At 45.0% G+C, this 25,961-nt stretch overlaps 1 protein-coding gene across 1 annotated transcript in view; it reads right to left on the bottom strand.

The window, feature by feature from the left end:
- LOC121285476 (netrin receptor UNC5C-like) overlaps window positions 1-25,961 on the bottom strand; it is a 373,583-nt gene that overhangs the window by 77,368 nt on the left and 270,254 nt on the right. Inside the window, exons 7-8 of the mRNA XM_041201934.1 lie at window positions 13,022-13,186; window positions 4,366-4,422 (exon numbers count right to left, since the gene is read on the bottom strand). Coding sequence (XP_041057868.1) covers window positions 4,366-4,422; window positions 13,022-13,186 — 222 coding nt within the window. The remainder of the gene's footprint in view (window positions 1-4,365; window positions 4,423-13,021; window positions 13,187-25,961) is intronic.

The raw sequence follows: 25,961 nt of genomic DNA, 5'->3' as shown, positions 1-25,961 counted from the left end.
TTTCAGAGCAAAGTTCTGATGCAGAGAGTTTTTTGCAATAACTGATAGATAGTGGAGCAAGGGAGATGGGGAAATGGTTCTCTGATGGCTTCTTGTGACTATGAACAATACAGAACTTCCTGAGCTTGATCTTCAGTTGGGCTGATTTCAGTTGGGACAGCAACTTGGGAGCTCCCCTGAGATGGAGCTCAGCCACTCCCGATCACTCTCCACCCATCTCCACAAGAAAATGCACACTGTATCTGGATCATGGTTGAAAGCTGCAATGCCCCCAGGCAAGGTTGAACACTCTGGCAAAACTCACGGCCCCAGGGTCAGATGGGGGGGAAAATATGTCCCCCAAAACTGATAGGCCTACATTCCAGCGTGAGACAATGCCTTTGGGGAGAAGGAGGAGGCAAAATTGGGAAAGGAAGAGGAAGGAAAAAAAGGGAACTGAAAAAATCAGAAAGAAAGGGGCAAGGTGGAAAAAGGAGGGAAAAGTGGGAATGGGGATGGAAAAATGGGACAGGAAGAGGGATAATTAAGAAGGTAAACAAACTGTTTTCCCAGGAGTTCTCCAAATAAAGCTCACAAACATTTGAACAATGCCTCATTACTCCGTGTCCCACAATTTTTTTCACGGCACTGAATAGGGGAGTTGTTTTGCTGGGATAACACGTGATTTCATTACTTGAACACTGGGCTAGACATGACAACCCAAAGACACCATAATCATATTACAGTTTCAAATACCACACTCTGCATTGAAAACTAATGTGGGGAAAGGCAGTGATGTTCTTGACGTGAGGGACAGGTTGAAAAGTAAAATATCTAACACATGTAAACACTAACATGACGAGCTGCCGGCGTCACGGTGAAGTTAAGCATGAGTGTTATGAGCTTTCTTTTTTTTAAAAAAAAAACACTTAACCTAAAAGTGAAATCCATTAACAACACACAACACCCGGGCAATACAGAGCTCAGATGGCAAATACATTTTGCTTCCTCATCCTAATGCTAAACTCCTTCAGAGATGATTAAATTAGACACTCACACATCTACCACACACATGCACACACTCACTCGAGCACCATGCTCACACACACCCTCACAGACATGCTCACACGCCAGTTCACATACACACTCACACATCCACCATACAAACACACCCACCACACACACACACACACACGCAACATTCACACTTACGCACCACATGCAAACACATGCACACACACACACACACACAAAGACACACACACACACACACACACACACACACACACACACACACACAAACACACACACACACACACACACACTTAAGTACACATACTCACTCACGCCCACACAAACGCAGTCACTCACATTCTCCCATTAACACATGCATGGACATACATGCCGTTGGATCCATACTCATGTACCACATCATACCCGTACAGGCACACATTCATACATACACACATTCACCAACACACATGCTCTAGTACTCACTCATACACACACATACAGGCTCACACACACACACAGTTTCTAAGATGAGTGGCAGATCCTCTGCCTTGTACCAGCAAGTCAAAAATCTCCCAAGCTTGCAAACACGACTGCTGGAGCATGTTTTAAACAGAATGGTTAAAACGATGGTTGTGTGGGTAATTCCTCACACAAGATATGGTCAGTGCAATGCTCTGAAGTCAAACACTGCGGACATACCAGAATAAACAGAGGAAATTCAGACTCAGAAAAAAAGTCATCAAAAGTACAGTTTGATTTTAGACAAAGGTGAGAATAGAGTTTATTTTGGGATATGATACTTAACTTTCCTGTTGGGTCCAGTATGGAATTTGCAACCATCACCCCGAGAACAATTTGGTTTTCGATTTTATAACCAGTACCTTGCTGAAATATTTTCAAAAGTCTATGCTTCCAACATCTTTGGGATTGGACCTTCTACTTACATACTGAAAATAATGGCCACAAGCTCGATTTTGACAGAACCTGCCTGATGTTAAACTGGAAGGGAAAGGCCTGAGAATGTGGCTGGGGGCTTCTTCTCCCCATTAGCAGTGGGATCCAGGCAGCCACTGGGGATGACACCTTGTTTCAGGCACCATTTTCATACGGAAATTGTGTTCCTGTGGTGCAAATAATGCCCCAGTTGCCTTTAGTTCCGTTGGGTGATGGAATTGAAGACCACCGCCTTGCAACGGAAGGTGTGAAACTGTATTTATTGGCCATGGTGGAGCAGCGACTCCCCCTCTGGGACTCCTTGCGAACATGGCCACTTCCATCCCCTACCCCCCGGACCGACACCACAGCCTACCTTGCTGGTGGTCACCCAAACTCGATTATGGGGCCTCAGTCGGCGGAGAGCTGCCTGTTTGACTTGCCGGATTTAAATAAGGACAGGGCAGCTTCCCTGCCAGGATGGGGTGTCCAAGCAAAGTTTTCAGCCCCTGGTCGATCAGTCAGAGGTCAAAACAGGCAGTAATAAGTTTCACACCATTACCATGTGTTGATAAAACATTCTCTCGGCGAGCTTTTTTTTTTAAGCACATGTTCTTGTCCTAATTATTTTTTTCCCCATTCCTGATCAAAGAGGTAAGGATGTCCAAGGTGCAGAGGGGAATTACCGGATTAGTACCAAAGATGAGGGGCTTCAGTAATGTGGAGGGATTGGAGATGCTGGGATTGTTCTCCTTGGAGCAGAGGAGGTTAAGAGAAGATTTGATAGAAATGTTCCAAATAATAAAGAGGTTTGGTGGAGTAAATAAGGAGAAGCTGTTTCCAGAGGCTGGTGGGTCGGTGACCAGAGGACACAGGTTTAAGGTAATTGCAAAAAGAACCAGAGACGTTATGAGAATTTCCTTTTCACACGGAGAGTTGTTGTGACCTGGAACAGTCTGCTTGAGAGGGAAGTATTTAACAGTAAATTTCAAAAGGGAATTGGATAAGTTCTTCAGTAGGGAAACATCTGGAGGGCCGTGCGGGGAGTGAGATTAATCAGGTGGCTGGTTAAAAAAGCCAGCACAGACAAGGTGGGTCAAATGTCTTCATTCTGTGCTGTAAGAGCCCAAATGCAGTATTGTGCCATGTACAGAACAAGGGGTCCCATTTTGAGTTCCAGTCTGTCCCACTCAGTCGTACCGAGGGCAAGTAGGGAAGGGCAATTAAAGCCACATCCCGAGAATAAATTATAAAAAAGATGTTGTTGTACGTTTATTGACAAAAAAAAATGACAAAAAGACTTTCTGATAATCGCTTGCTAGTCCAGAACTTGAATATTGTTGAAAAAAGAGATGTGCTGTCAAAGCTTTTTACCTTGCACTCATCAGGACAGAGGCAAGAATGACAAATTTCAAAGGGAACAACGATTTATACTGCATGAGAAAAGTATGCTGATTGGTTAGCAAGTTGATTCTGATTGGTCAAAGCATTGCCATGGAGAATGCACCAGGGAACCATTGACCCCCATATTTTTGTTTAATTCATAAAAGACGTAATGCTGAGACATGTTCCTTTTGCTTACAGAGGACAGGTCTCTGCATATGAATATATGTAGCTTCTAGCAAGTACAAGTAAGCCACATTGTGAGCCTGGCTGATAATCTTAAATTGGTTGTTAGTTTAATTCTTAGCACACTTGTCCGAGTGTGCTGAGAATTAAACTAACAATCAATTTAAACTTCGTCGGGCTCATGCTGTGGCTCACTTATGCTTGCTAGAAGCTACATATATTCATATGCAGAGACCTGTCCTCTGTAGGCAAAAGGAACATGTGCAGGGATTGTGCCTTTTTGAATTAAACAGAAGTTTGGGCCAATAGTTCACTGATGCATTCTCCATGGCAACACCACAATCAATCAGAGTCGAGCTGCCAAATCTTTTCTCATGCAGTATAGGCTGTTGCTCCCTTTGAAATTTGGCATTCTTGTATCTGTCCTGATGAGTGCAAGACAAAAAGCAAAAAGCTTCCCTACGTGTGTCTTTTTTTCAGCTTTCTGATAACTTTCTGATAACTTCACATGGCCAACAGTTCAGCTTAGGCTTGTGAGATTCTGCCACTGGACTCAAAGTTGTATAATAACATGGGGTATTTGGCAAGCTGATATGAATTCTGAGAGTTTTTTTCAGAGCAATGTTGTTACATATCATTCTGTTTGGCTTTGGCACTGGTAGGCCTCAGGCCTCTTGGTAGTTGAAAAACCTGTTTGCTGCTTCTGCACACCAAAGGCACCACACGCTCTCCCCCAAGCCCCAGGCACCCACCTATCACAAACAAGACAAACTCAATGGCAAAATAGTCAAAGCAAAAGGTGCTGCCCACAAAATCAAACGTTAACATAAACTTAAGAACAAAAAACACAAAGGGGAAAAAAAAACTTACAGGAATATCCAAAGTCTGAGCGGCCTTTCTGTTCTGTGGCAATTTGATAAAATAAACCTTAAAGAAAATATGCAAAACAAGAAAAGAAAAATGGATGAAAAAAAATTAAGGGTTCATAACCACATAAAAGTATAAAATGACAGTCAGCTAGCCTCCGGAAACACTTGTTTCAAAATCTCATAATCGGTGGAACTCTAAGTGCGGCTGATTGGATTTTATTTGACCCATTAAAGTGTAATGACTAGGCTGATTATATTCTGATGTTGAACTAGGTGTCATGCAGGCAACTGAAAAGAGTGTTCCAACCCTTCTATGTGCCATCTAATGGAGGGAATTGCTTTCAATGTCAATGGGCATTAGCATATGTATAAGCTTTTTTAGGATCCTGATGGAGCCATATTCTCCCTGTCCCTGAGCATGTGTGGAGATAATCCGGCCAAATGTTATATAATCACACTGGCTGAGTTTGTGCAGAGGACTGGCGTCCTGACACCACAGGTTAAAGACCCGCCATCAAGGGGTCTCTATAAGCCAGCTCCTGTGGGACCCCTCCTCATTAAATTTAATGTCCTTCTAATCGGAATGAATCCATTGTGACATCTGCAGCAGTTTGTACTGCGGGGAGGGGAGTAGGGCTGTGGAAAACCTTTCCAAAGTCTTTCAAGAAGATGAGAAAATGGCAGGGAATTGTTAACAATGATATACATGGGGAAAAGGCTTTCTCTTAGATTAATCGCCACTGTTGAGAAAATAAAAGGGAAATACTTTCATGGGCTTCGAGACAGTCTTGAGATAGTGACAAGGGTTCAGTGTGATTTAAACAGCATTGCTATGTAGCATTGCTGGGGAGCCTATAAGTTGCCATGAGGACATCGTGCTAACTAATACACCAAGACACTTCATAACTTTGTTCCAATTAACAAAATGTTGAATTCTCCAGGTCACCAAGAAAGTGGAGGGTGTTGAGTGAGAGAAAGAGTGTTCTAGGAATGTTACCGGGAGTCTGACTTTGGATTTATGGGCCCAAACACACTACTAGATGATTGTTCTAGAGCATGAATAGAATATAGAATAGTTACATCACAGAAGGAGGCTATTTGGCCCTTCCAGTCCATGCTGGCTCTCAGCAAGAGCAATTTAGTTGCTCCCACTCACCTGCCCTTTCCCTGTGTAATTTTCTGTCTCTTCAGGTGTTTATCCAATTTCCTGTTGAAAGCCACAGCTGAATCTGCCTCCACCACACTCTCAGGTAGGGCATTCCAGATCCTAACCACCTGCTGCATAAAGAAGTTTTTTCTCATGTTGCTGTTGGTTCTTTTACCAATCACCTTAAATCAGTGGGCTCTGGTTCTCGACTCTTCCACCAGTGGGAACAGTTTCTCTCTATCTGCTCTGCCCAGATCCTTTATGATTTTGAATATCTCTATCAAATCTCTTCTGAACCTTCTCTTCTCTGAGGAGAACAAGCTGAGCTACTTCAATCTATCCACACAGCTAAGTCCCTCATCCCCGGACCCATTCTCGTGAATCTTTTCTGCACCCTCTCTAAAGCCTTCATATCCTTCCTAAAGTGTGGTTCCCAGAACTGAACACAATTGGATAGCCGCACAATAGTTGGTCATTTGCTTTGAACATTTCCATTTATTCATTTTGAAAAGAACTGGAGGCAAGGAAAAGGATTGTTTGACTGACAGTCATGATCATCCAATCGGATAACGAAGGTCTATTTGCTTTCCTATTGGCTGTAAGTGGGGCGTCGTAGGATGGGCATTTTGGGTGACCAATGGCCGGACTGTTGGGGTTGGAGGTGGAAGGTCATGTGACACTACATCCAGGAATACATTCAATGCTGTATTATATTATGTGTATTATATCTTGTTCTATTATTTTAAAAAATGGTCTTTTTTTATTGTTAAGAGTCACTCAGGTCTAAGCATTAATCTTCAGCTGTTAGGGGAATAAGGCAGCCCATCACTCCTAGGTTGCCAACTCTAGTTGGCCATATTCCGAGAGACTTCATCACACAATTACCCATGTGCAACTACCCTGCCTGGTCAAAAAGCCCTTTGTTTCCCCATCTTTTTACAATGAGTAGAACAAAAGTATTCAAAGACTGTGAATTTTAATGCCATCTGTCCTTCCATTCCCCCTCCACCAATGACTTTCCTCCTGGATGTTGCTCAGTACAGCAACATGGCTAGGGGATTTAGAATCATCCATTCTGGGGCTGCCAGGGTAATGCTGGAGGGTTGGCAACCTCAGCCGGCTCCTGCCTCGATTTTCTCTGCTCCCCGTTCTCTCTCTGCCTCACATCTCCCCGGGATATGTCATTCTAATCAGCATTTGGGAATGACCAACGCTTCCTTGCCCAGCGACATTTAGTTTGAATCGATATTTTTGACACTGCTGGTTTAACGTGCTGCTATAGATTTGTAACTTAAGAAATTTTAGCTTTAGAAACCAGGCAAGAAGCAATTACAGAGGAGAGCTGTAAAGAACTGCCTTAGTTTCCTTTTCCTCGTTTTTTTTGCCATTTTGGATACAGTTTCCCAAGTGCCCAGAAAGAGGGCATTTGGTGTGCTGCTTTCCCATGGGTGGCATTGCAATGATTCTGGCCATCACCTGGTACAAGTTCCACCACAGATATGTTAAGCGGAACATAAGAACAGCAGGAGGCCATTCAGCCCCTCATGCTTGTTCTGCCATTCAATTATATTGTGGTTGATCTATATCTTTGTCAGCTGTGGCTTAATAATGTACTGCTTGTTTCTCTGAGGGAGAAGGTCATGGGTTCATGTCCCACACTGGAGATATCAGCGCACAATATTATTTGACCATCCCAATGCAGTACTGAGGGAGTGCTGCACTGTCTGAAGAGCTGCTCTTCGGAAGAGACATGAAACTGAGCCCCCATCTGCCCTCCTTGATAGATATGATTTCTGTGGCACTATTTTGGCGAATAGCAAAGGCATTCTCCCTGGTTAACATTTAAAGCTCAGCCAGCACTCAAAACAGTTTAACATAAAAACAGAAAGTGCTGGGAAAATTCAGCAGGTCTGGCAGCATCTGTGGAGAGGGAAACAGAGTTAATGCTGCTGGTCCAGTATGACTCTTCTTTGGAACTCTAAAGAAGAGTCATATTGGACTTGAAATATTAACTCTGTTTCCCTCTCCACAGTTGCTGCCAGACCTGCTGGGTTTTTCCCAACGATTTCTGTTATTATTTTAGATTTCCAGCATCCACAGTATTTTTCCTTTACTTAAAACAATCTATCTAGTCATTTATCTTGTGCTGTTTGTGAGAGCTGGCCGTGTACCAGTTGGCTGCGGTGGTTCCTACATTATAACTGTGACTACACTTCAGAAGTATTCCATTAGTTTTAAAGCGCTTTGGGATAGTCTGGCTTTGTGATAGACATCATTCTACTGCAAGCTTTTATTTTTTCCCTTAATTCCATCCAACAAACTTAACACCTGTAACCTGAAGCAGAAATCCAGGCTGACTTACCCCTCCTGATCTCGGATTCAGAAGCTATACCCCTCCTGCAGCCAGAAGATCTTACAGTGCAGAAGGTGGCCATTCAGCCCATTGTGCCTGTGCTGGCTCTTTGAAAGGACTATCCATTTAATCCCTCTCTCCCTCTGCGCTCTCCCCCATGGCCCTGCAAATGTCTCCTTTCCAAGTAGGTGAAAGTACCAAAAAAGATCCTGAGGGGACTTGACAGGGTGAATAATCGGAGGATGTTTCCTCTTGTGGGGAAGGCTAAGACTAGGGGACATAGTTTAAAAATAAGAGGTCTCGCTTTTAAGGCCGAGATGAGGAGAAACTTTTTCTCTCAAAGGGTGGTTAGTTTGTGGAATTATTTTCCCCAGAAAGCAGTAGAGAGCTGAGACCACAACCAGATCAGCCATGATCTTATTGAATGGTGGAGCAGGCTCGAGGGGCCAAATGGCCTACTCCTGTTTTCTGATTTGTCCAATTTTCTTTTGAAAGTTACTTTTGAATCTGCTTCCCTCACCACTTTCAGACAGTCCATTCCAGATCACACCAGCCAGTCTGAGGCGGGAGGGGGGTAAACATACTTCAAACATACTTCTGTGTCATGAAGTTGGGCTTTATGAGGCAGACCGGGATCTGGGAATCGGTGTACTGCCAATCATGGAGAGCGAACACCCGGCTGGCTTTCAACAGTAAAACAGCACAGTTTGGTGCTGCACACTCTGCCCACCCTCCTGAGCATTGTGACTGACTGTAAACTCACACTGTCTTCAGTTCCCTGCCCAAAAGGCAGGTCCATTCCACCACAGCCATTGACCTCCATCAGGTCCCAGATCCCAGCCCAGCCGAAACGAGGATCAAACCCTTTGCGTTTGGCACCAATCTGCTCCACAATGGCCGTCTAGCATACCTCTCTCTCCCCTTCCCCAGAGTCTGAGTTGCTGCGCATATTGTAACCTGATTCAATGGCTCAGGTTGCTACCCACTGTGCCACCAGACCTCCTGGATAAACTCACTATAGGAGGTAAAACCACATCAACTAGCACGACTGCTGTGTATTTCTCCTTCACTTTAACTTATTGGTGTTACACACATCTCGTACCATGTGGAGTAGTTGAGGTGAGTAGCATAGATGCCTTCGAGGGGAATCTCACTAAGTATATGAGGCAGAAAGGAACAGGAGGATACGGTGATGGGATGGGAAAGGTGAAGTAGGGTTGGGAGGAGGCTTGTGCGGAGCATAAACTTTTTAAAAATTAATTTACAGGATGTGGGCGTCGCTGGCTAGGCCCAGCATTTATTACTCATCCCTAACTGTCCTTGAGAAGGTGCTGGTTGATGTAGACCAACTGGTTTGAATGGTTTGTTTCTGTGCTGTAAATTTTTATGTAATTCTGAATAGATTACATGGATTAAATACATAAAAGAGCTGCCTTAAACAGCTCAATTATTTATGCAAAATTCAAAGCTTCCTTTGAACAAAATTTCATGTTATGAATCAAAAATAATCTTCAACTATAAACATTAGCAGATGTAAAATTTAAAGGTATTTTAGCAGAAACCTGCAGCTCGTAGACACTTGAAAGGGTTTTAAGTGGCAAATGGATTTGAGCTCACTGGTGATTCAACATTTAACCCTTCGTTGCTCACAAGAGTGACAATCAGGTCTGGAGGCTGAGCCATCTCTCATACCAGATGAAAGTGGAGTTCGCAATGACGTTTATGTCCTCTGGACCCATCTTTTGTGTTTTTATCTTGCTTGTCCCAGCGCTATCCCCCTTTACCTTGCACCATCATCCCTTTTATGTCTCTGCCCAATGGCATGGCATCCCTTTTGTGCTTTCCTCTCCTCTCCCTGCCTCTGTACTTACTTCACAGGATCACGGAATTTTACAGAGCAGAAGGAGGCCATTCGGCCCATTGAGTCTGCACTGGCTCTCTGACAGAGCGTTCTACTTAGTACCATCACCACCCCCCCGCCATCCCCCCCCCCCCCGCCTTATGCCCATAACCTTGCACATTCTTTCCTGAAAACATTCAATCTCCAAGTGATCGTAGTTCTGATGAAGAGTTGTCAACCTGACATATTAACTCTGGTTCTCTCTCCACAGATGTTGCCTGACCTGCTGAGCATTTCCAGAATGTTCTACTTTTTTTATTGATTATGACATTAATATTCTCCGCGTTAGGCAGCTGCTCAATGCATTTCACCTGAAAGAGATGTTAGTCTCTTGTCTGTGACCTCAGCCCCAGCCCTGTTCAGCCAAGATGATCCCAACCTTGGATTGGAAGTTCCTGCGCTTACAGGGCATGAAAAGGAAGAAAGATTTGGCATTTATATAGCAACTTTTACAACCTTAGGGCTTGGTAAGACAATGAGGCATAGTATGAATAGTTTCCAGGACGCTCTCTGAATTTGGGGGAGGGTCAGTTCTGATTCTTTAAAGACCCTGTTCTATAATGATGCATTAATGCTTAAACAATCACTGTGGCCTGATTCTCCTCTCTACTCAATTACATGTTTCAATAGCTTAACTAAATCCAGGAACAGGACTTTGTCAGGCATGAGAAACAAATTCTTCACAAATATACCCCAGCCCCTCAAGACTGAGAAATTAGTGCCCTAGGATTTTTATAAAAAGATGCTTTTCATGGCCATTGGACATCGAAAAGTGTCTTACAGGCATTGAAGTATTTTTGAAGTGTAGTCACTGTTGTAACGTAGGAAATGTGGCAGCCAATTTGCAGACAGCAAGCTCTCACAAACAGCAATGTGATAATGGCCAGATAACCTGTTTTGTGATGTTGATTGAGGGATAAATATTGGTCCCAAGACATAGGAGGGGGTGGGGGGGAGGGGGGGAAACTCCCCTGCTCTTCTTCGAAATAGTGCTATGGGATCTTTTGTGTCCACCTCAGAGGAATAGCAGGGCCTCAGTTTGACGGCTCATTCGAAAGGTGGCATCCCCGACAGTGCAGCACTCCCTCAGTACTGCACTGCAGCATCAGCCAAGATTGTTGTGCTCGGGTCCTGGAGTGGGACTGACCTTCTGAGTCAGGAGGTGGGTCAGGACTGACACTTTCCCCTGGCCCAATACATTCCCCCCCATCCCATGACTTTCACAGTGACTGTGATAAGGGCTGGAAAGCTGAATATCTGAGGGGGAAATAGCTTTTAATAAAATCGCAGCGCTTATCTCAGGTCACCAGTACCACAAAGCCCAGGACATTGACACGCTCAGCAGCACCACCCACAGAGACACAAGAGTACTGCGGCTGTTTGTAAATGAAAGTTCACAGCAATTGAAGCTGTAAGATTTATATTTGTTTGGAAGGGAGGATTTGACTGAAGATATCACATTCTAACTTGTATCTTTTTTCAAAGTCATGTCAAATGTTTCCACAGATAAGAGAGAAAGTTTGTGATTTGTAATTTGCAAACCTAATGAAAAAAATACTGTTTCTTTCTTAAAAATCTATAAATATCCATTACTGTTTATTTCCTAGTCTGCGCTCGGCAGAGTTTTACACTTCATCAACATTCACGATTGGAGAGGCAGATGAAGGAAAAGGAACAAAGACTTGCATTTCTAAAGCGCCTTTCACAATGTCCCAAAGCACTTAACAGCCAATGAAATATCTTTGAAGTGCAGCCAACATGGCAGCCAATTTGTGCATAGCAAGATCCCGCAAACCACAATGAGATAAATGATCAATTAATCAGTTTCTGGTACGGCTGGTTGATGGATAAATATCAGTCAGGACTCTGGTGAGGACTCTCCTGATCTCCTTCGAAATAGAGGCAGGGAATAGTTTCTATCCACTTGAGAGGGAAGTCAGGGATCTCAATTTAACGTTACATCCAAAGAACAGCATGGCCAACAGTGCAGCACTGGGAATTTCAGCCCAGATGATGTACTCAAGTTGCTGGAGTGGGGCTCGAACCAATAATCTTCTGGGAAGAGTGTAACTCACTGAGGGAAGGCTAACATTCATACTTATTGTTACACGTAAAAGAATTAGTCAAATATTTTGAGAAATGTGACATTGAACCTTTAAGAGGGTTGTACTACACTCAGAGAATGTGGATTCAACAATGAGTCAGTTCCATGGGAAAGCTGCAGGGATCACCTGATCATGAATCATAAACTCCCTCCCTAACAGCGCTGTGGGTGTACCTACATCACGTGGACGGCAGCGCTTCAAGAAGGCAGCTCAACACCACCTTCTCAAGAGCAACTGGGGAAGGGCAATAAATGCTGGCCCAGCCAGCGAAGCCCATATCCCGTGAATGAATTTTTAAAAAAATCATCTCTTTAACTCTGGCTCTTCACCAGGGTAAAGCCTTTAAGCCCAAAGATGCAGAACAGAAAGGGTCCCGAATACGTTATGGATGCTGTACATAGTTGGGGCCGGCAGCTAGCTTCTGATTGTACTTGTTCCTCTCACGCATCCCAACTCACACACACCAAGTTGTCTTGCTGTGCGCAAATTGGCTGCTGCATCTCCCAACATTATAACAGCGGCCAAACATCCAAAAGTAATTCACTGGCCTGCAAAAGCCCTTTGAGGTGTCTTGAACCATAGAATGGTCAGGGCACAGAAGGAGGCCATTCGACCCACTGTCTCCATGCCAGCCTCTCTGTAGCTCCGCAAATTATTTTTCTTCAGGTAATTATCTGGTTCTCTTTTGAAGATCTCGATTGTCTCTGCCCCCACCACACTCTCAGGCAGTGCGTTCCAGACCATGCGTAAAAAAGATTTTCCTCATGTTGCTATTGCTTCTTTTGCCAATCACCCTAAGCCAAGTCTTCTGCCTCTTGATCCTTCCGCCACCAATGGGGACATTTTCTGCTTATCTATTCTGTCCAGATCCCTCATGATTGTGACCACCCTTATCACATCTCCTCGCAGTCTTCTCAAGTTCTCTTGGAAGTTGCAAAAGGCGCTATATAAATGCTAGTCTCTCTTTTTTAAAAAAGTGTTGACACACAGCAAAAGCAGAGGAGAAGATAGGAATGTGCCAAGGGCTAATAGTATTAGAACAGGGATTAGGGCGAGAGAGGTGGAGAGCAGAAAGTCGGAGGTGGAAAGGGTTAAACGCGTGAGCACTTCAGTTGTTGCAAACAAGGTAGGATCTCCCGCCTCCTCACTTACTTTGCATGCATAGGCCGTCAGTGCAGTTTTTGGAGTCTAATACCGGTCCTTGACAATCCTTCCCGCCGGTTTTAGGGGCAGGGGCCGTGCACTCCCTCCTCCGCCAGTGCATGCATTCCGTCCCACACGGTGACCATTTGCTCCATTCCGTCCACCCACCATCAACTACAGTTCGACAAGAGAAAAACATCAGTACATAAGTATGATAAGGAAGGAGGTGTTGTGGCGGGGAGGGGGGAGATGAGGTGGGTTCCACATGAACAAACTCAGCTGCATCTTTACTCGGGGAGGGGGAGTGGTGAATGATCCAACTCCACGGTGTTAATGCTATGTTAATTATATTGTTAAAGTTAAGGTTAAACAGGTGGAGGGTATTGATTGATTAAGTATCTTGAGCACATATAAAAAGGGACTGCTGAAACATTGGGGGTTGATAGGTAGGAGACTGAGGCATGTAATGCTGCATTCTGTGAATAAACCTACTATTAATAAAATGATCTGTGTCTAGGTTTATACCTCACCATCTGGTTGAGATCCATTTATCACGTGGGGTAGGGGGTGGTTACCTCTGAAAGAGACTATTGCTTTGCCCTCGCCCATTTGCAGACGTGAGAGACCTTTGGGTTAAAGCACTAATGATGCAGAAATTGTGCAGATCGATCGGCGAAGTCAATGAATATATTTGGAAGATGTTCTGGTGAAAGGGTAACGACCTGAAATGACAATGCTGTTCCTCTCCACAGATGCTGAGTGGCCTACTGAACTTCTCCAGCAGTTTCTGTTCTTATTTTAGATTTCCAGCACCAGCGGCGTTTTGCTTTTAAAAATATATCTGCAAGTGTCGCGTTGCGTTAGGAGTCAGTGTTTAATAAAGACGGATTAACGAGCATCCGCTGGGATAGTGGAGACTCCTGGCAGAGCCGTGCTGCAGGTTTAAAAACAAGCTCATGGAGAAGAATTCACAGCTTTTTGCCAACGGTTCTGAAATGGGCAACATCGGATTGACTCCTTGCTCTGTACCTCTTCCAACTTTTCTTTCGAATCAGATCCAATATCGTCTGCTTCACGCGGTTATTGCAAAGCAATGGCTACGAGCACCAAAGCAAATCGCCAACCACTTTTGCATGCTCCCCGTGTGGGGGGAATTACCCGAGGCTGGGGACGGGAGAGGCTTTCCCTCACTGTTGGCCACCCCAGGCTTAGAGCTTGGGTATTCAGCAGTGCTGAAGGTGGAGGTCGTGTCATTGGCTCCAACCTGCTCCAGAAGGAAAAGGAAGATAAATCCCAGAAACCTGTGCCTACTACGTTACACCAAGGACATAGGAGTCAGCCTGAAATCACTTTCTTGTGCTGATATGCAAGAATTCTTCATATAAGTGCTTAAACTAGTGGATACAAGTAAATGATTATCTATCCTCCCATCTCCATTAGGGTTGCCAACTGGGGTTGGGCATATTCCTGGAGCTGTCATCACATGACCTCCTGTCGCCAACTGACCTGCCCCCACACTCCAGCCATTGGTCCAGTCTAGCAGTGCCCACCTTCCCACGGCCAATCATAAATTCAATTATTGCCCAATTTATTATCTGATTGGATGATACTTGACTGTTAGTGAAACAGTCCCTTTCCCCACCACCCAATCTCCGATGGGTTTTTTTTTTATAGCTAGCGAACAGAAGTGTTCAATGAAAATATAAATTTTTTTAAATGCCTCTATGATTTTCCTCCTGGAGATCCACCTTGAACTCCAGGGCAATCCTGGAGTGTTGGCAACCCTGGTCCCTAGCAGATAATTGGAGGCCATCTTGAAAAGCCCTTCGAGGGAGGCTGGGAGATTCAGAACATCAGACACAGAACCGCAATGAAGAACCTTCATGGGTCAAGCGAGGTCGCATGAATTTTCTTCTTCGGCGTAAATGGAAAAGGCTTTCAAAACAGAGGCCTCTCATTTCTAAAAAAAGAGACAAAAGGTAGCTCCCACGAGTTGTTTAAGTCTCTCTTTCCCTTTGTGGCACCAATTTTAATGTAAAACATGAAACTCCTGCCCAGTTATAACCTGCAGAATTCATTCCACATTGCACCATCCACACCCTGTGGAATCTTGCAGCATATAAAGAGGCCATTCTGCCCATCGCGCCCATGCCGGTTCTCAGAAAGCACTGTCCAATTAGTCCCATTCGCCCTGCTCTTTCCCATAGCCCAGCAATATTTTCCCCTTCACACGTTCCTTCAATTCCCTTTTGAAAGATACCATTGAATCAGCTTCCACCACCCTTTCAAGGCAGCACATTTCCAGGTCATAACTCACTGCCTAAAAGAATAATGCTCCTCGGCTGTCACCTGACTTTTGTGGCAAATACTTTAAGTCTGTGTTGTCTGCTTACTGACCCGTCTGCCAGTAGGAATTAGTTTTCCCCTCTCTACATCATAAAAACCTTTCAACATTTTGAACGCCTCTAATTTGAGCCTATTCTGCTCTGGGGGAGAACGATCCCTGTTTCTGCAGATTATTGAAACATTATGTTTCAAAGCATTCCACTGATAGTCCCCACCATGCACTCTATCCTGAAATTCTTGGAGGAAACATTTTCATATGAAGAAATGACACTGTAGCAAACAGTCAAAGGAAAAGAATTCCTGTAAGTTCCTTGTAAAGTTCCTGTAAAACCACCTTGCTCATACTGTAGGGGTGATTCCATGATCCAACGCTCCCGACAATGATCAAGAGTTGCAGGGAATGCCAGCGGGAAACTGTGAGCCCACAGCCCGGGATTTTCCCCAACAGGCTTCCCGGGAACACCACTCCCCGTTCGGAGTTGTGGTGGAATCAAGCCTTACATATCCCAGTCCAGCCACCTTACAGGAGATGTCTATGTATTTATTTTACACAGAGCGATGTCTTAACACCTTGGCGAAAACAACACACGCACACAGAAGAATGGAACGCGAGGGCATTAAATATTCACACACAGGCTTCCACAAATCGAAGCTCCAGCCTCGCATGTGCAAGGATGCAGCATGGTGCTTTGCTTAACCAGGATGGAGGGCTGGGGCCTAACACAAGTTAGAGACAATGCAATCTACGCAACCCCCACATGTCACAGACTCGCAGGAAGAAACCAGTTCTGAAGTTTAAGGTCAATTTTGTTTCCCAGGGACTTGAAGAGGTTTAAATTGTGATTAAACCACTTAGGCTCATGGGTGACTAAACTGCACAAATAAATTCGAAATGGCTAATTAAATAAATAAATTTGCCAGTGTTCAGATTTAGTATGCGATATAGTACCCGCAATAGGAAATTGTTGGTTTTCTTGATGAACCTCCAGAACGAAAGCAAAGATAGTGGATGGAAACAATGGCACTAGTCACTCTCCTGTGGTGCACACAGGAAGCCAAACCCCTGTCAGTCAGCCTGCCTGTCTGTCTATCTGCCTGCGTGCTTGTGTGTGCCTATCTATTCTTTATTTATAATGAAAATCACCTATGTAAACTGGTCATCCTAAAATCTGCCCATTCGGCTGTGTTTCCCTGCACCTTGCTCAAAATTCTTTCTGGAACCTTCTTTGATTTTTTCTTCTCAGTAACTGAAAATCAGATTGTTCAAAATAGGGGTTTGAGTAAATTTTTAAGTCGTACATTGTATCTTATCATCAGTGATCGAGACTATGGGAGAAGGCAAGATCAAGGCAGTGCCCATGAAGGAGAGTCTACATGAGGGAGAGGTTTCAAAGAGAAGGGGATCTCAGAGAGTGGAGATGGGGGTTGGAATGATAGAGGATAAGGAAGATGCTCAGTGCAGAGCCCAAGGGAAGAAAGGAGGGAAGACTACCAGGGAGAAATCTGCGGTGAGGCTTGGGAAGGTGGGGCAGGAGACAGCAAGAATTTCAAAGATTAGGTGAAAGGAGTGAAACAGGGTGAGGAGCTCAGTAAAGGAGAAGGTGCCAGAGGAGTAAGAGAAGCGGTGAAAGCATGTTACACTGTCACCATGGTGGTATCGGATAGAGATAATATACAACCAGGCAGAGAGGACCTGGTAAGGGGTGAGGTGTCACCACCTGTCAGCCAAGTTTGAGTCAACACCATGATGACAGTACAATCGTCCATCACCAGATGGTAAATGGCAAGGGCCTTGTTTCCGAGTGATTGCTCACTCTGAAGGAGGAACAGAAAGAGGCTGTGTTTGTTTACCTACTACCAAAGTCTAAGGGGATAGCAGTGGATGGAATGAGTGGGACAGGAACAAAGATTGTAATATTACCAGTCACTGAGCAATGATGAGTATGAGTGTTGTAACTCAATCATCTTGGAGGACATTCTGGCACTACAGGACAAGACAGTTGTGTAGTGTTATGAGATGTAAAGGCTGATTTTAGTATCTGGCATTGGAATCAGTGGGAGGTGGTTCCAGGTCCATCTTGATTAACATAACTGGGTGAGCTGCAGGAATGAGACGAAATTTTTTAATTCATTCATGGGTTGTGGGCTTTACTGGCAAGGCCAGCATTTATTGCCCATCCCTAATTGCCCTTGATAAGGTGGTGGTGAGCTACCTTCTTGAACCACTGCAGTTTATGTGGTGTAGGTACACCCACAGTGCAGTTACAGGAAGGGAGTTCCAGGATTTTGGCCCAGTGATAGTGAAGGAACGGCCGATATATTTCCAAGTCAGGATGGTGAGTGACTTGGAAGGGAACTTCCAGGTGGTGATGTTCCCATCTATCTGCTGCCCTTGTCCTTCTAGATAGTGATGGTTGCGGGTTTGGAAGGTGCTGTGGTTGACTGTCTTTGGGGAGGCGTGTTTTGGGGGTGGGAACCATTCATACTCAGGTAGGAGGGGCCTACACACACACACACACACCTTAAACCAGCACTTTAAGCATTCAAAAGTACAGTGACAGGAAGGTGACTGAGCAATTATGTAAGTGAATGCCTTTTTTTTGACAGAACATCTTTTGGAAGTAGAGAATGGAGGTCTCTTTGCTTTTTGTGGGGTCATCAGGCTCTTCAACTCTGGTTTCTAATGGTTAACCTGAACCACACAGAAAAGCTGTGCTCCATACAACAAACCACTATGACACACCGGCCGACCTTCACTGGTTAAAGCTCCCAGACACGTCAACATATCTTGAGTCTCTCCTACACCATTCCCATCATGCATTCAATGATAGTTCTCACAGATGCATGGACCTCATTATATTAACATTGGGCTGAGGTATATGGATGCTGCCCTATGTATCGAAAAAATCATGGATACTGCGAGTAGCCCTTAGTGTCCAAGGAGCTACCATTGCATTGGGAAGGAAGGGGCGTGGTAGAATAATGGAGAAAGCTAAAGAGCCATTGACTATTGCCTGGAACGTGGACATTGACTTGCATGACCCTGTGCGGACGTTCTTGGACTTGCTGCACATTAATGGGACTGGAAACAAGCTTTTGCTGTTTATGGTTCTTGCTGGCTGGAACATACAGGACTGCGCCAGTGCTATTTACAATGCTCTTGATGTTGGGATACCTTGCAACCTGGACAGAGTCCTCAATTGCAGTTTTCTTGTTTTTTTTTTCTCTTTATTCTTTCATGGGATGCAAGCGTCAGTAGCAAGGCCAGCATTTATCGCCCGTCCCTAATTGCCCTGAAGGAGTGGTGAGCACTTTCTTGAATACAGCCGAGTGGTTTGCTACGACATTTCATGGGGCACCTAAAGTCACCCACATTGCTATGGGTCCAGAGTCACATGTAGGCCAGGCAGGGTAAGGATGGCAGATTTCCCTTACATTAGTGAACCAGATGGTCTTTTGTGACAATCCGGTAGGTACATGGTCACCGTTACTGATACTAGGGGCAGAATGTTATGGCCCCATTGCAGTGGGGGCAGGGCTATAAAATGCAGCGAGCTATCCAAAAGTCCACTGACTTCGGCAGGACTGTAAAATTCTGCCCTAGAATTTGCTAATTAAATTTAAATCCCTAGTGGTCATGGTTGAAGTTTAAACTCACATCTCTGAATCATTAGCTCAGGCGTCTGGGTTACTGGTCCAGTAACATAACCACTAAGCTACCGAACCCCTTTTCTGTCATTGCCAACATTAAAAGTAATGTTAAAAGTAGTTTTACCCAGAAAACAACACATCAGTTGCCTGCTTTCTACCTGTGTGGAGTGCAGGTTGACTGTTGATGTTGCCAATGTTCCTTGTGGCAGCCTGGTAGGACCGCTAGGCGTGAAGACTCAGGCTTCAGTGATTTTTATGTTAACAAGTGGTGTATGGCAATCAAACATTAAGCCTTAGGTCTGTAGATGTCCAAGTGATATGTTCATGTTGAACAAGTGTCTTAAGCTATGACAAAAGCTGTTGGCTTCAGGTGATATCATTTTCCCCTAACTCTAATATTGTGTTGTTTCTGCCCTTTCAGGACCAGGAACCTATTGCCAGTAATTCAAGTTTCACTGGAAACACACTGGAGATGTGGTGGGATAGGTTCTTAAACCATCTGGAGGATCCGAAAATCAACCCCCCCCTAATTCTCGTATAACCTATTGATGGTTTACTATAGTATGAAAGGTTAATGGAGTAGGGTTTCATTTTCACCGACTGGGTGGTTATCAGGTGGAGTGGCTGTGGCAGATTAAGAGGGGGCTGGATGTGCTTGGGCCAATTGGGGTCTCGCTACCGGTCGGAGAATCGATGGGGAACGCCCATCAGTTCCATGGGGGAGGGTCAATGGTATTAATTGCCCATCAGGCACTTAAGTAGCCACTATCGGGCCTTTCCTGGGATTCAGGACCCCGGTGGTGTGAGTCCTGCCCGCCGAGAGCTTCGGGCCAATCAGAGTTGGCCACTCTCAATTGCTCGTCAAGGCCACTGGGAGTGGTGGCGGCTGTAGGTAACGCACCCACCAGAGGCCCAGGATCACTGAAGGACCTCAAACCAAAGGGGAGTGAGTGTGGGGATTTGGATTGTGGGGTGGGGCCACAGGGGCAGGTGGGTGGGCTGTAAGGGCTAGTACCCCCTCCCCTTCCCAATAATGGGTCCTTCCATCAGGCACAGAGCAGCTGATAACGAAGGACTCCGCCCCTCACACAGAAGGCCACCGACAAAGCCGACAGGGTTTGCATCAAGCAGCACCTACTCAGGAATAGCCTGCTCACTGACGCCCGGTTTGATTTCTGCCAGGGCTAGCTAGCTCCTGACGTCATTACAGAGTCAGAACCACAGAATTGTTATGCTGCAGAAGGAGGCCATTTGGTCCAGTGTGTCTGCATTAGCTCCCCGAAAGAGCATTACGACTCAGTGCCATTCTACCGCCTTTGCTCCAAAACCCTGCACATTGTTTCAATTTAAATAATCATCTAATGCCCTCTTGAATGCCTTGATTGAACCTGGCTCCACCACACTTCCAGGCAGTATATTCCAGACCCGAACCGTTGTGTGGGAAAGCTTTTTCTCACATCATATTTGCTTCTTTTGTAAATCACTTTAAATCTGTGCCCTCTCGCTCTCGATCCCTTTACGAGTGGGAACAGTTTCTCCCCCAGTTGGGTCAAGCACATCCTGCCCCCTCATAATTTTGAACACCTCCATCAAATCTCCTCTTAACCTTGATAATTTACGCACATATACACCTAGGTCCCTCTGTTCCTGCACACCCTTTACAGTTGTACCCCTTATTTTATATTGTCTCTCCATGTTATTCCTACCAAATGAATCACCTCACACTTCTCTGTCCTGAATCTCATCGGCCACCTCTCTGCCCATTCCACCAACTTGTCTATGTCCTTTTGAAGTTCTACACTGTCCCCCTCACAGTTTACAATGCTTCCAAGTTTTGTATCATCCACAAACTTTGAAATTGTTCCCTGCACACCAAGATCTAGGTCATTAATATATATCTGGAAAAGCAAGGGTCCCAACTCCGACCCCTGGGCAACTCCACTACTAACCTTCCTCCAGCCAGAAAAATATCCATGAACCATTACTCACTGTTTCCTGTTACTCAGCCAATTTTGTATCCACGTTGCTACTGTCCCTTTTATTCTATGAGCTATAATTTTTCTCACAAGTCTGTTGTGTGGCCCTGTATTGAATGTCTTTTGGAAGACCATGTACATCATATTAACAGCATTATCCTCATCAACCCTCTCTGCTACTTCTTCAAAAAACTCCAGCAAGTTGTTTAAACACAATTTTCCCTGAAGAAATCCATACTGGCTCTTCCTAATAAACCCATATTTTCCATGTGACAATTAATTCGATCCTGAATAATTGTTTCTAGAACCTTCCCCACCACCGAAGTTAAACTAATAAAAACAAAAAAACTGCGGATGCTGGAAATCCAAAACAAAAACGAAAACAGAATTACCTGGAAAAACTCAGCAGGTCTGGCAGCATCGGCGGAGAAGAAAAGAGTTGACGTTTCGAGTCCTCATGACCCTTCGACAGAACTTAAGCGAAGTTAAACTGACTGGTTGTTAATTGCTGGGCTTATCCTTGCAACCTTTTTTGAACAAGGGTGTAATGTTTGCAATTCTCCACACCTCTAGCACCACTCCTGAGTCTAGGGATGACTGAAAGATTATGGCCAGTGCCCCTGCAATTTCCACTCTCACTTCCTTCAATATCCTTGGATGCATCTCATTCTGTCCCAGGGTCTTGTCAACTTTAAGTGCAGACAGCTTATCCAATACCTTCTCCTTATCAATTTTGAACCCTTCTAGTGACAGTTTCCCCCTCCATCACCATGGCATGGGCAGTACCTGCTTCCTTGGTAAAGACAGATGCAAAGTATTCATTAATTGCATCATAAGGTTTAGAATGATGGTAGAAAAGGACAAAGGGTAATCCAGGGTAAGCATAATTAACTGGGGGAGAACCAACTTCAATGGGGCAAGAACGGAGCTGGGCCGGATAGACTGGAACCAAAGGTTGGCTGGAAAAACTGTAGCTGAACAATGGGCTACCCTCAAAGAAGAAATGGTTCGGGCACAGTCAAGGTATGTTCCCTCAAAAGGGAAAGGTAGGGAAACAAATCCAGAGCTCCCTGGGTGAAAAAACCACAGCTACGTCCCCTGTCTCCATGTGCAAATCCCCTTTATGGTCCCTAATTAGCCCCACTCCTCCTTTTACCACCCTTTTACTATTTGCCCATAGAAAACTTTAGGATTCCCCTTTATGTTGGCTGTCAGTCTTTTCTCATAATCCCTATCCACTTATATCCCTCTTTGCTTCTTTACCTCCCCTCTGAATCTTCTGAATTCAGCTTGGTTCTCAGTTGTATTTTCTACCTGACACCTGTCATAAGCACACTCTTTCATCTTTATCTTAATTTCTACCCCCTTTGTCATCTAGCCAAATTGATTCTGTCCTTGAACCCTCTGGGACATCCTCTTTCCCCAGCACAGCAATGTTCTCCTTAACCAATACTTTTCTCCCTGCCCTATCTTCCTTGAACACCTTGGGCAGAATTTTCTGCCTGTCGGGTGGGCGGGGAGCCGATCCCCGCCGGAGAAGTGGGCCGCGCCGCCATTTTAAGTGGGCGGGCCAATTAAGGCCCACCCAGCATGACGTCCGGCGGGAAGCGCTATGCATTTCCTGTGCGGGCAGGGCGGGGATTCCCCAAACGCGAGAGTGCGCTTTTTCACACATGCGCACGATAGAGCGTACATTTCCCTGAGGCTAAGTGCAGCCTCAGGGAGATTGCTTCCACTTTGAAAAAGATTAAAAATAGAAAAAAAAGATCCTTAACATGTCCCCCTCATGTGACAATGTCACATGAGATGGGACATGTTCATAAACTACACTAAAACTTAACTAAACTTTTTAAATCCCCACATGAAACCTCATCTCGCCGCTGGATGAGGTTTCATGAGTTTTCTATTCCCCGCCGGGGCTCCTGACCTGCCCTCTGACATTAAGGTTGGACGGGCAGGTCCTTTAATTGTTTCAATGATCCTGTCAATGGCCTCAATTGGCTATTGACAGGTCGGTGGGCCCGCAGCTGATTTTGCTGCGCCCCCACCTTCCTGAAAATTTAAATGGGGCGGGATAACATCGGGGGTTCCGCCTGACTTCATCCCGTGTCATCTTACGCGTCGGCAAGCAGGCCCCACCCCCTGCTCGCCAATGGCAAAATTCAGCCCCTTGTACCCGGGTTCTGCCCTTCCTTGAGCCAGGATCCTGTTATTGCTACAACATCATATTCCAAATAGTAATCTGTGCCTGTAACTCCCCAATCTTATTTACTACACTCCGTGCATTCACATACATGCACAGTAACCCAGATTTAGACTTCATTACTTTCTCCCTTACCCTGACTCTGCCTATTAACTTACTATTCTCTCTACTAGTGCTATCTGGCTCTCCCAGTATTTTGTCCCCTCCTCTTACTAACCTTGGTCCAAACATGGAAAAAAGAGCTGATTTAAAAGGTGCGGTGAGAGTGGCTGTCTTTGACATCAAGGCAATATTAGACTGAGTGTGGCATCAAGGAGCCCTAACAAAATTGATGCCAATGGGAATCAGGGGGAAAACTCTCCGCTGGTTTGACTCATGCCTAGCACAAAGGAAAATGGTCGTGGTTGTAGGAGGTCAATCATCTCATTTCCGGGACATCGCTGCAGAGTTCCTCAGGGTGGTGTCCTAGGCCCAACCATCTTCAGCTGCTTCATCAATGACCTTCCCTCCATTGTAAGGTCAGAAATGGAGTTGTTCACTGCCTGCACAATGTTCAGCACCATCGCCAACTCAGATACTGAAGCAGTCCGTGTCCATATGCAGCAAGACCTGGACAACATTCAGGCCTGGGCTGATAAGTGGCAAATGACATTCGTGCCACACAATTGCCAGATAATGATTATCTCCAACAAGTGAGAATTTAACCATCTCCTCATTGGTAATCAGTGACATTACCATCACTGAATCCCCACTATCAACATCCTGGGGGTTACCATTGACCAGAAACTGAACTGGACCAGCCATATAAATATTGTGGCTATAAGAGCAGGTCAGAGGCTGGGAATTCTGCAGTGAGTAACTCACCTCCTGACTCCCCAAAGCCTGTCCTCCATCTACAAGACACAAGTCAGGAGCCTGGATGAATACAGCTCCAACAACACTCAAGAAGCTCAACACCATCCAGGACAAAACAGTCTGCTTGATCAGTGCTCCATCCATCAACTTAAACAGTAATTCCCTTCACCACTGATGCACAGTGGCAGCAGTGTGTACCATCTACAAGATGAACGGCAGCAACTCACCAAGGCTCCTTCAACAGTACCTTCCAAAACTGCGACTCTACCATCTGGAAAGACAAGAGCAACAGAGACAAGGAACACCAGCACCTACAAATTCTCTCCAAACCAACACCATCCTGAATGGAACTATATCGCTGTTCCTTCACTGTTGCTGGGTCAAAATCCTGGGATGCCCTAACAGCACTGTGATGTACCTACACCGGTTGGACTGTGGCGGTTCACAAAAGCCGTTCACCAGCACCTTCATAAGGGCAATTAGGGATGGGATGGCCTTGACAGCGATGCCCACATCCCAAGAAAGAATAGAAAAAGGCATGTGAAAGCCATGCGGCTCCCAGTTAATCCCTGAGCCACCACTAAATTGCAGTGGGCTCAGGGGTAATTGTTGTCGATTGGCATCCTGCTGCTGGCGGCTGGAGATCCCACGTCAGTCCCTTCTACCCTCCGATTTAATTGGGGAAGGATTTGCCGCTTCTGGGTGATTGATACGGGGCCTCTTGTGTGATTAACACGGTCTGGCTGCCATGATTCCCATTGCAACGGACTGGATAAAATTCAGCCCAGATGATGTAATTGAGGTGATAAAATGATCGAAGGATCAGGTAGATGCAGAGAAACTATTTCCTCTGACAGGAGAGCCCAGAAGGGGATGTGAGCTAAAGGTTCGAACCAGACCATTTGAGGTCTTCACATCTTCACTCAAAGTAGAGTGGAAATCTCCGTAAAAATCTGTTGAGGCTGGGGGTCAGCTGAAAAAAGTCAAAACTGAGCTTGGTAGGTTTTTTGTTAGGCAAGGGTATTAGGAGATACAGAATCAAGGCAGGTAAACCGAGTTTATATACAGATCAATTAATGTGCAGAACAAGAGAACTCTTAAATAATACCAAAAGTAGACAAATGAAGTTCTTCGGACATGTTATCTATGCAGAAGGATTGGCGTGCCCAATCAACACTGGAAGAATTAACAGAAGAAGAGCAAGAGGCCAACATTCAAGGAAGCAACTAGACAACATTAAAGACTGACTTAACCTGAAGTCCAACAGCCAGGTCATCCAATGTTGCTATGATTGGAAAGTTTGGAAGACCACGTTCGCCTATGCCACTCGGCATGGCACTTAGGCGACGATGATACAGATCAGCCAAGATCTAACCGAATGGTGGAATATGGCTTGAGGGGCCGAATGGCCTCCTCTTGTTCTTATATTCCTAAATTGCCAGCCCTTTGTACAACTTTCCTGATCTTCATCCTATTTATTTCAGAGCAATGGAAATTGGGCGGGGTCTAGAAAGGGCAGATGATTCGTCAAATTATTGCCCAGTCAATGAAACAAAAATCTCCCTCAGTGCCTTTCATGGGCACTGCAAGTCAATTGCTTTGCATTTGTAGGCAATAAGCGCTATAAATTAATAGCCTAGTACAGAATTACAAGTCAATGTCTCACATGAGCACGGCAAGTCAATTGTTTAGTATAGTATTACATGACAAAAATCTAGTCTGAGCACTAATCAATAACCAAGTATAGACACCACAAGAGAAGAACCTTTAGCAGATACTGCAAGATGGATAGAGTACTCTCGCATCTAAATGATAATTGACCTGAAATTTGTTCGCTGTTTCAATAGAAAAGTTGCCCAGTTTCATTTAGACAGGACAAGTCTGTGTTGAAATAGAAGACAAAGAAGTTCTGAATGAA

This window comes from Carcharodon carcharias, chromosome 1, assembly GCF_017639515.1.
Source record: "Carcharodon carcharias isolate sCarCar2 chromosome 1, sCarCar2.pri, whole genome shotgun sequence".
In the NCBI taxonomy this organism is placed as follows: Eukaryota; Metazoa; Chordata; class Chondrichthyes; order Lamniformes; family Lamnidae; genus Carcharodon; species Carcharodon carcharias.
This window is presented reverse-complemented; position numbering and strand designations above follow the sequence as displayed.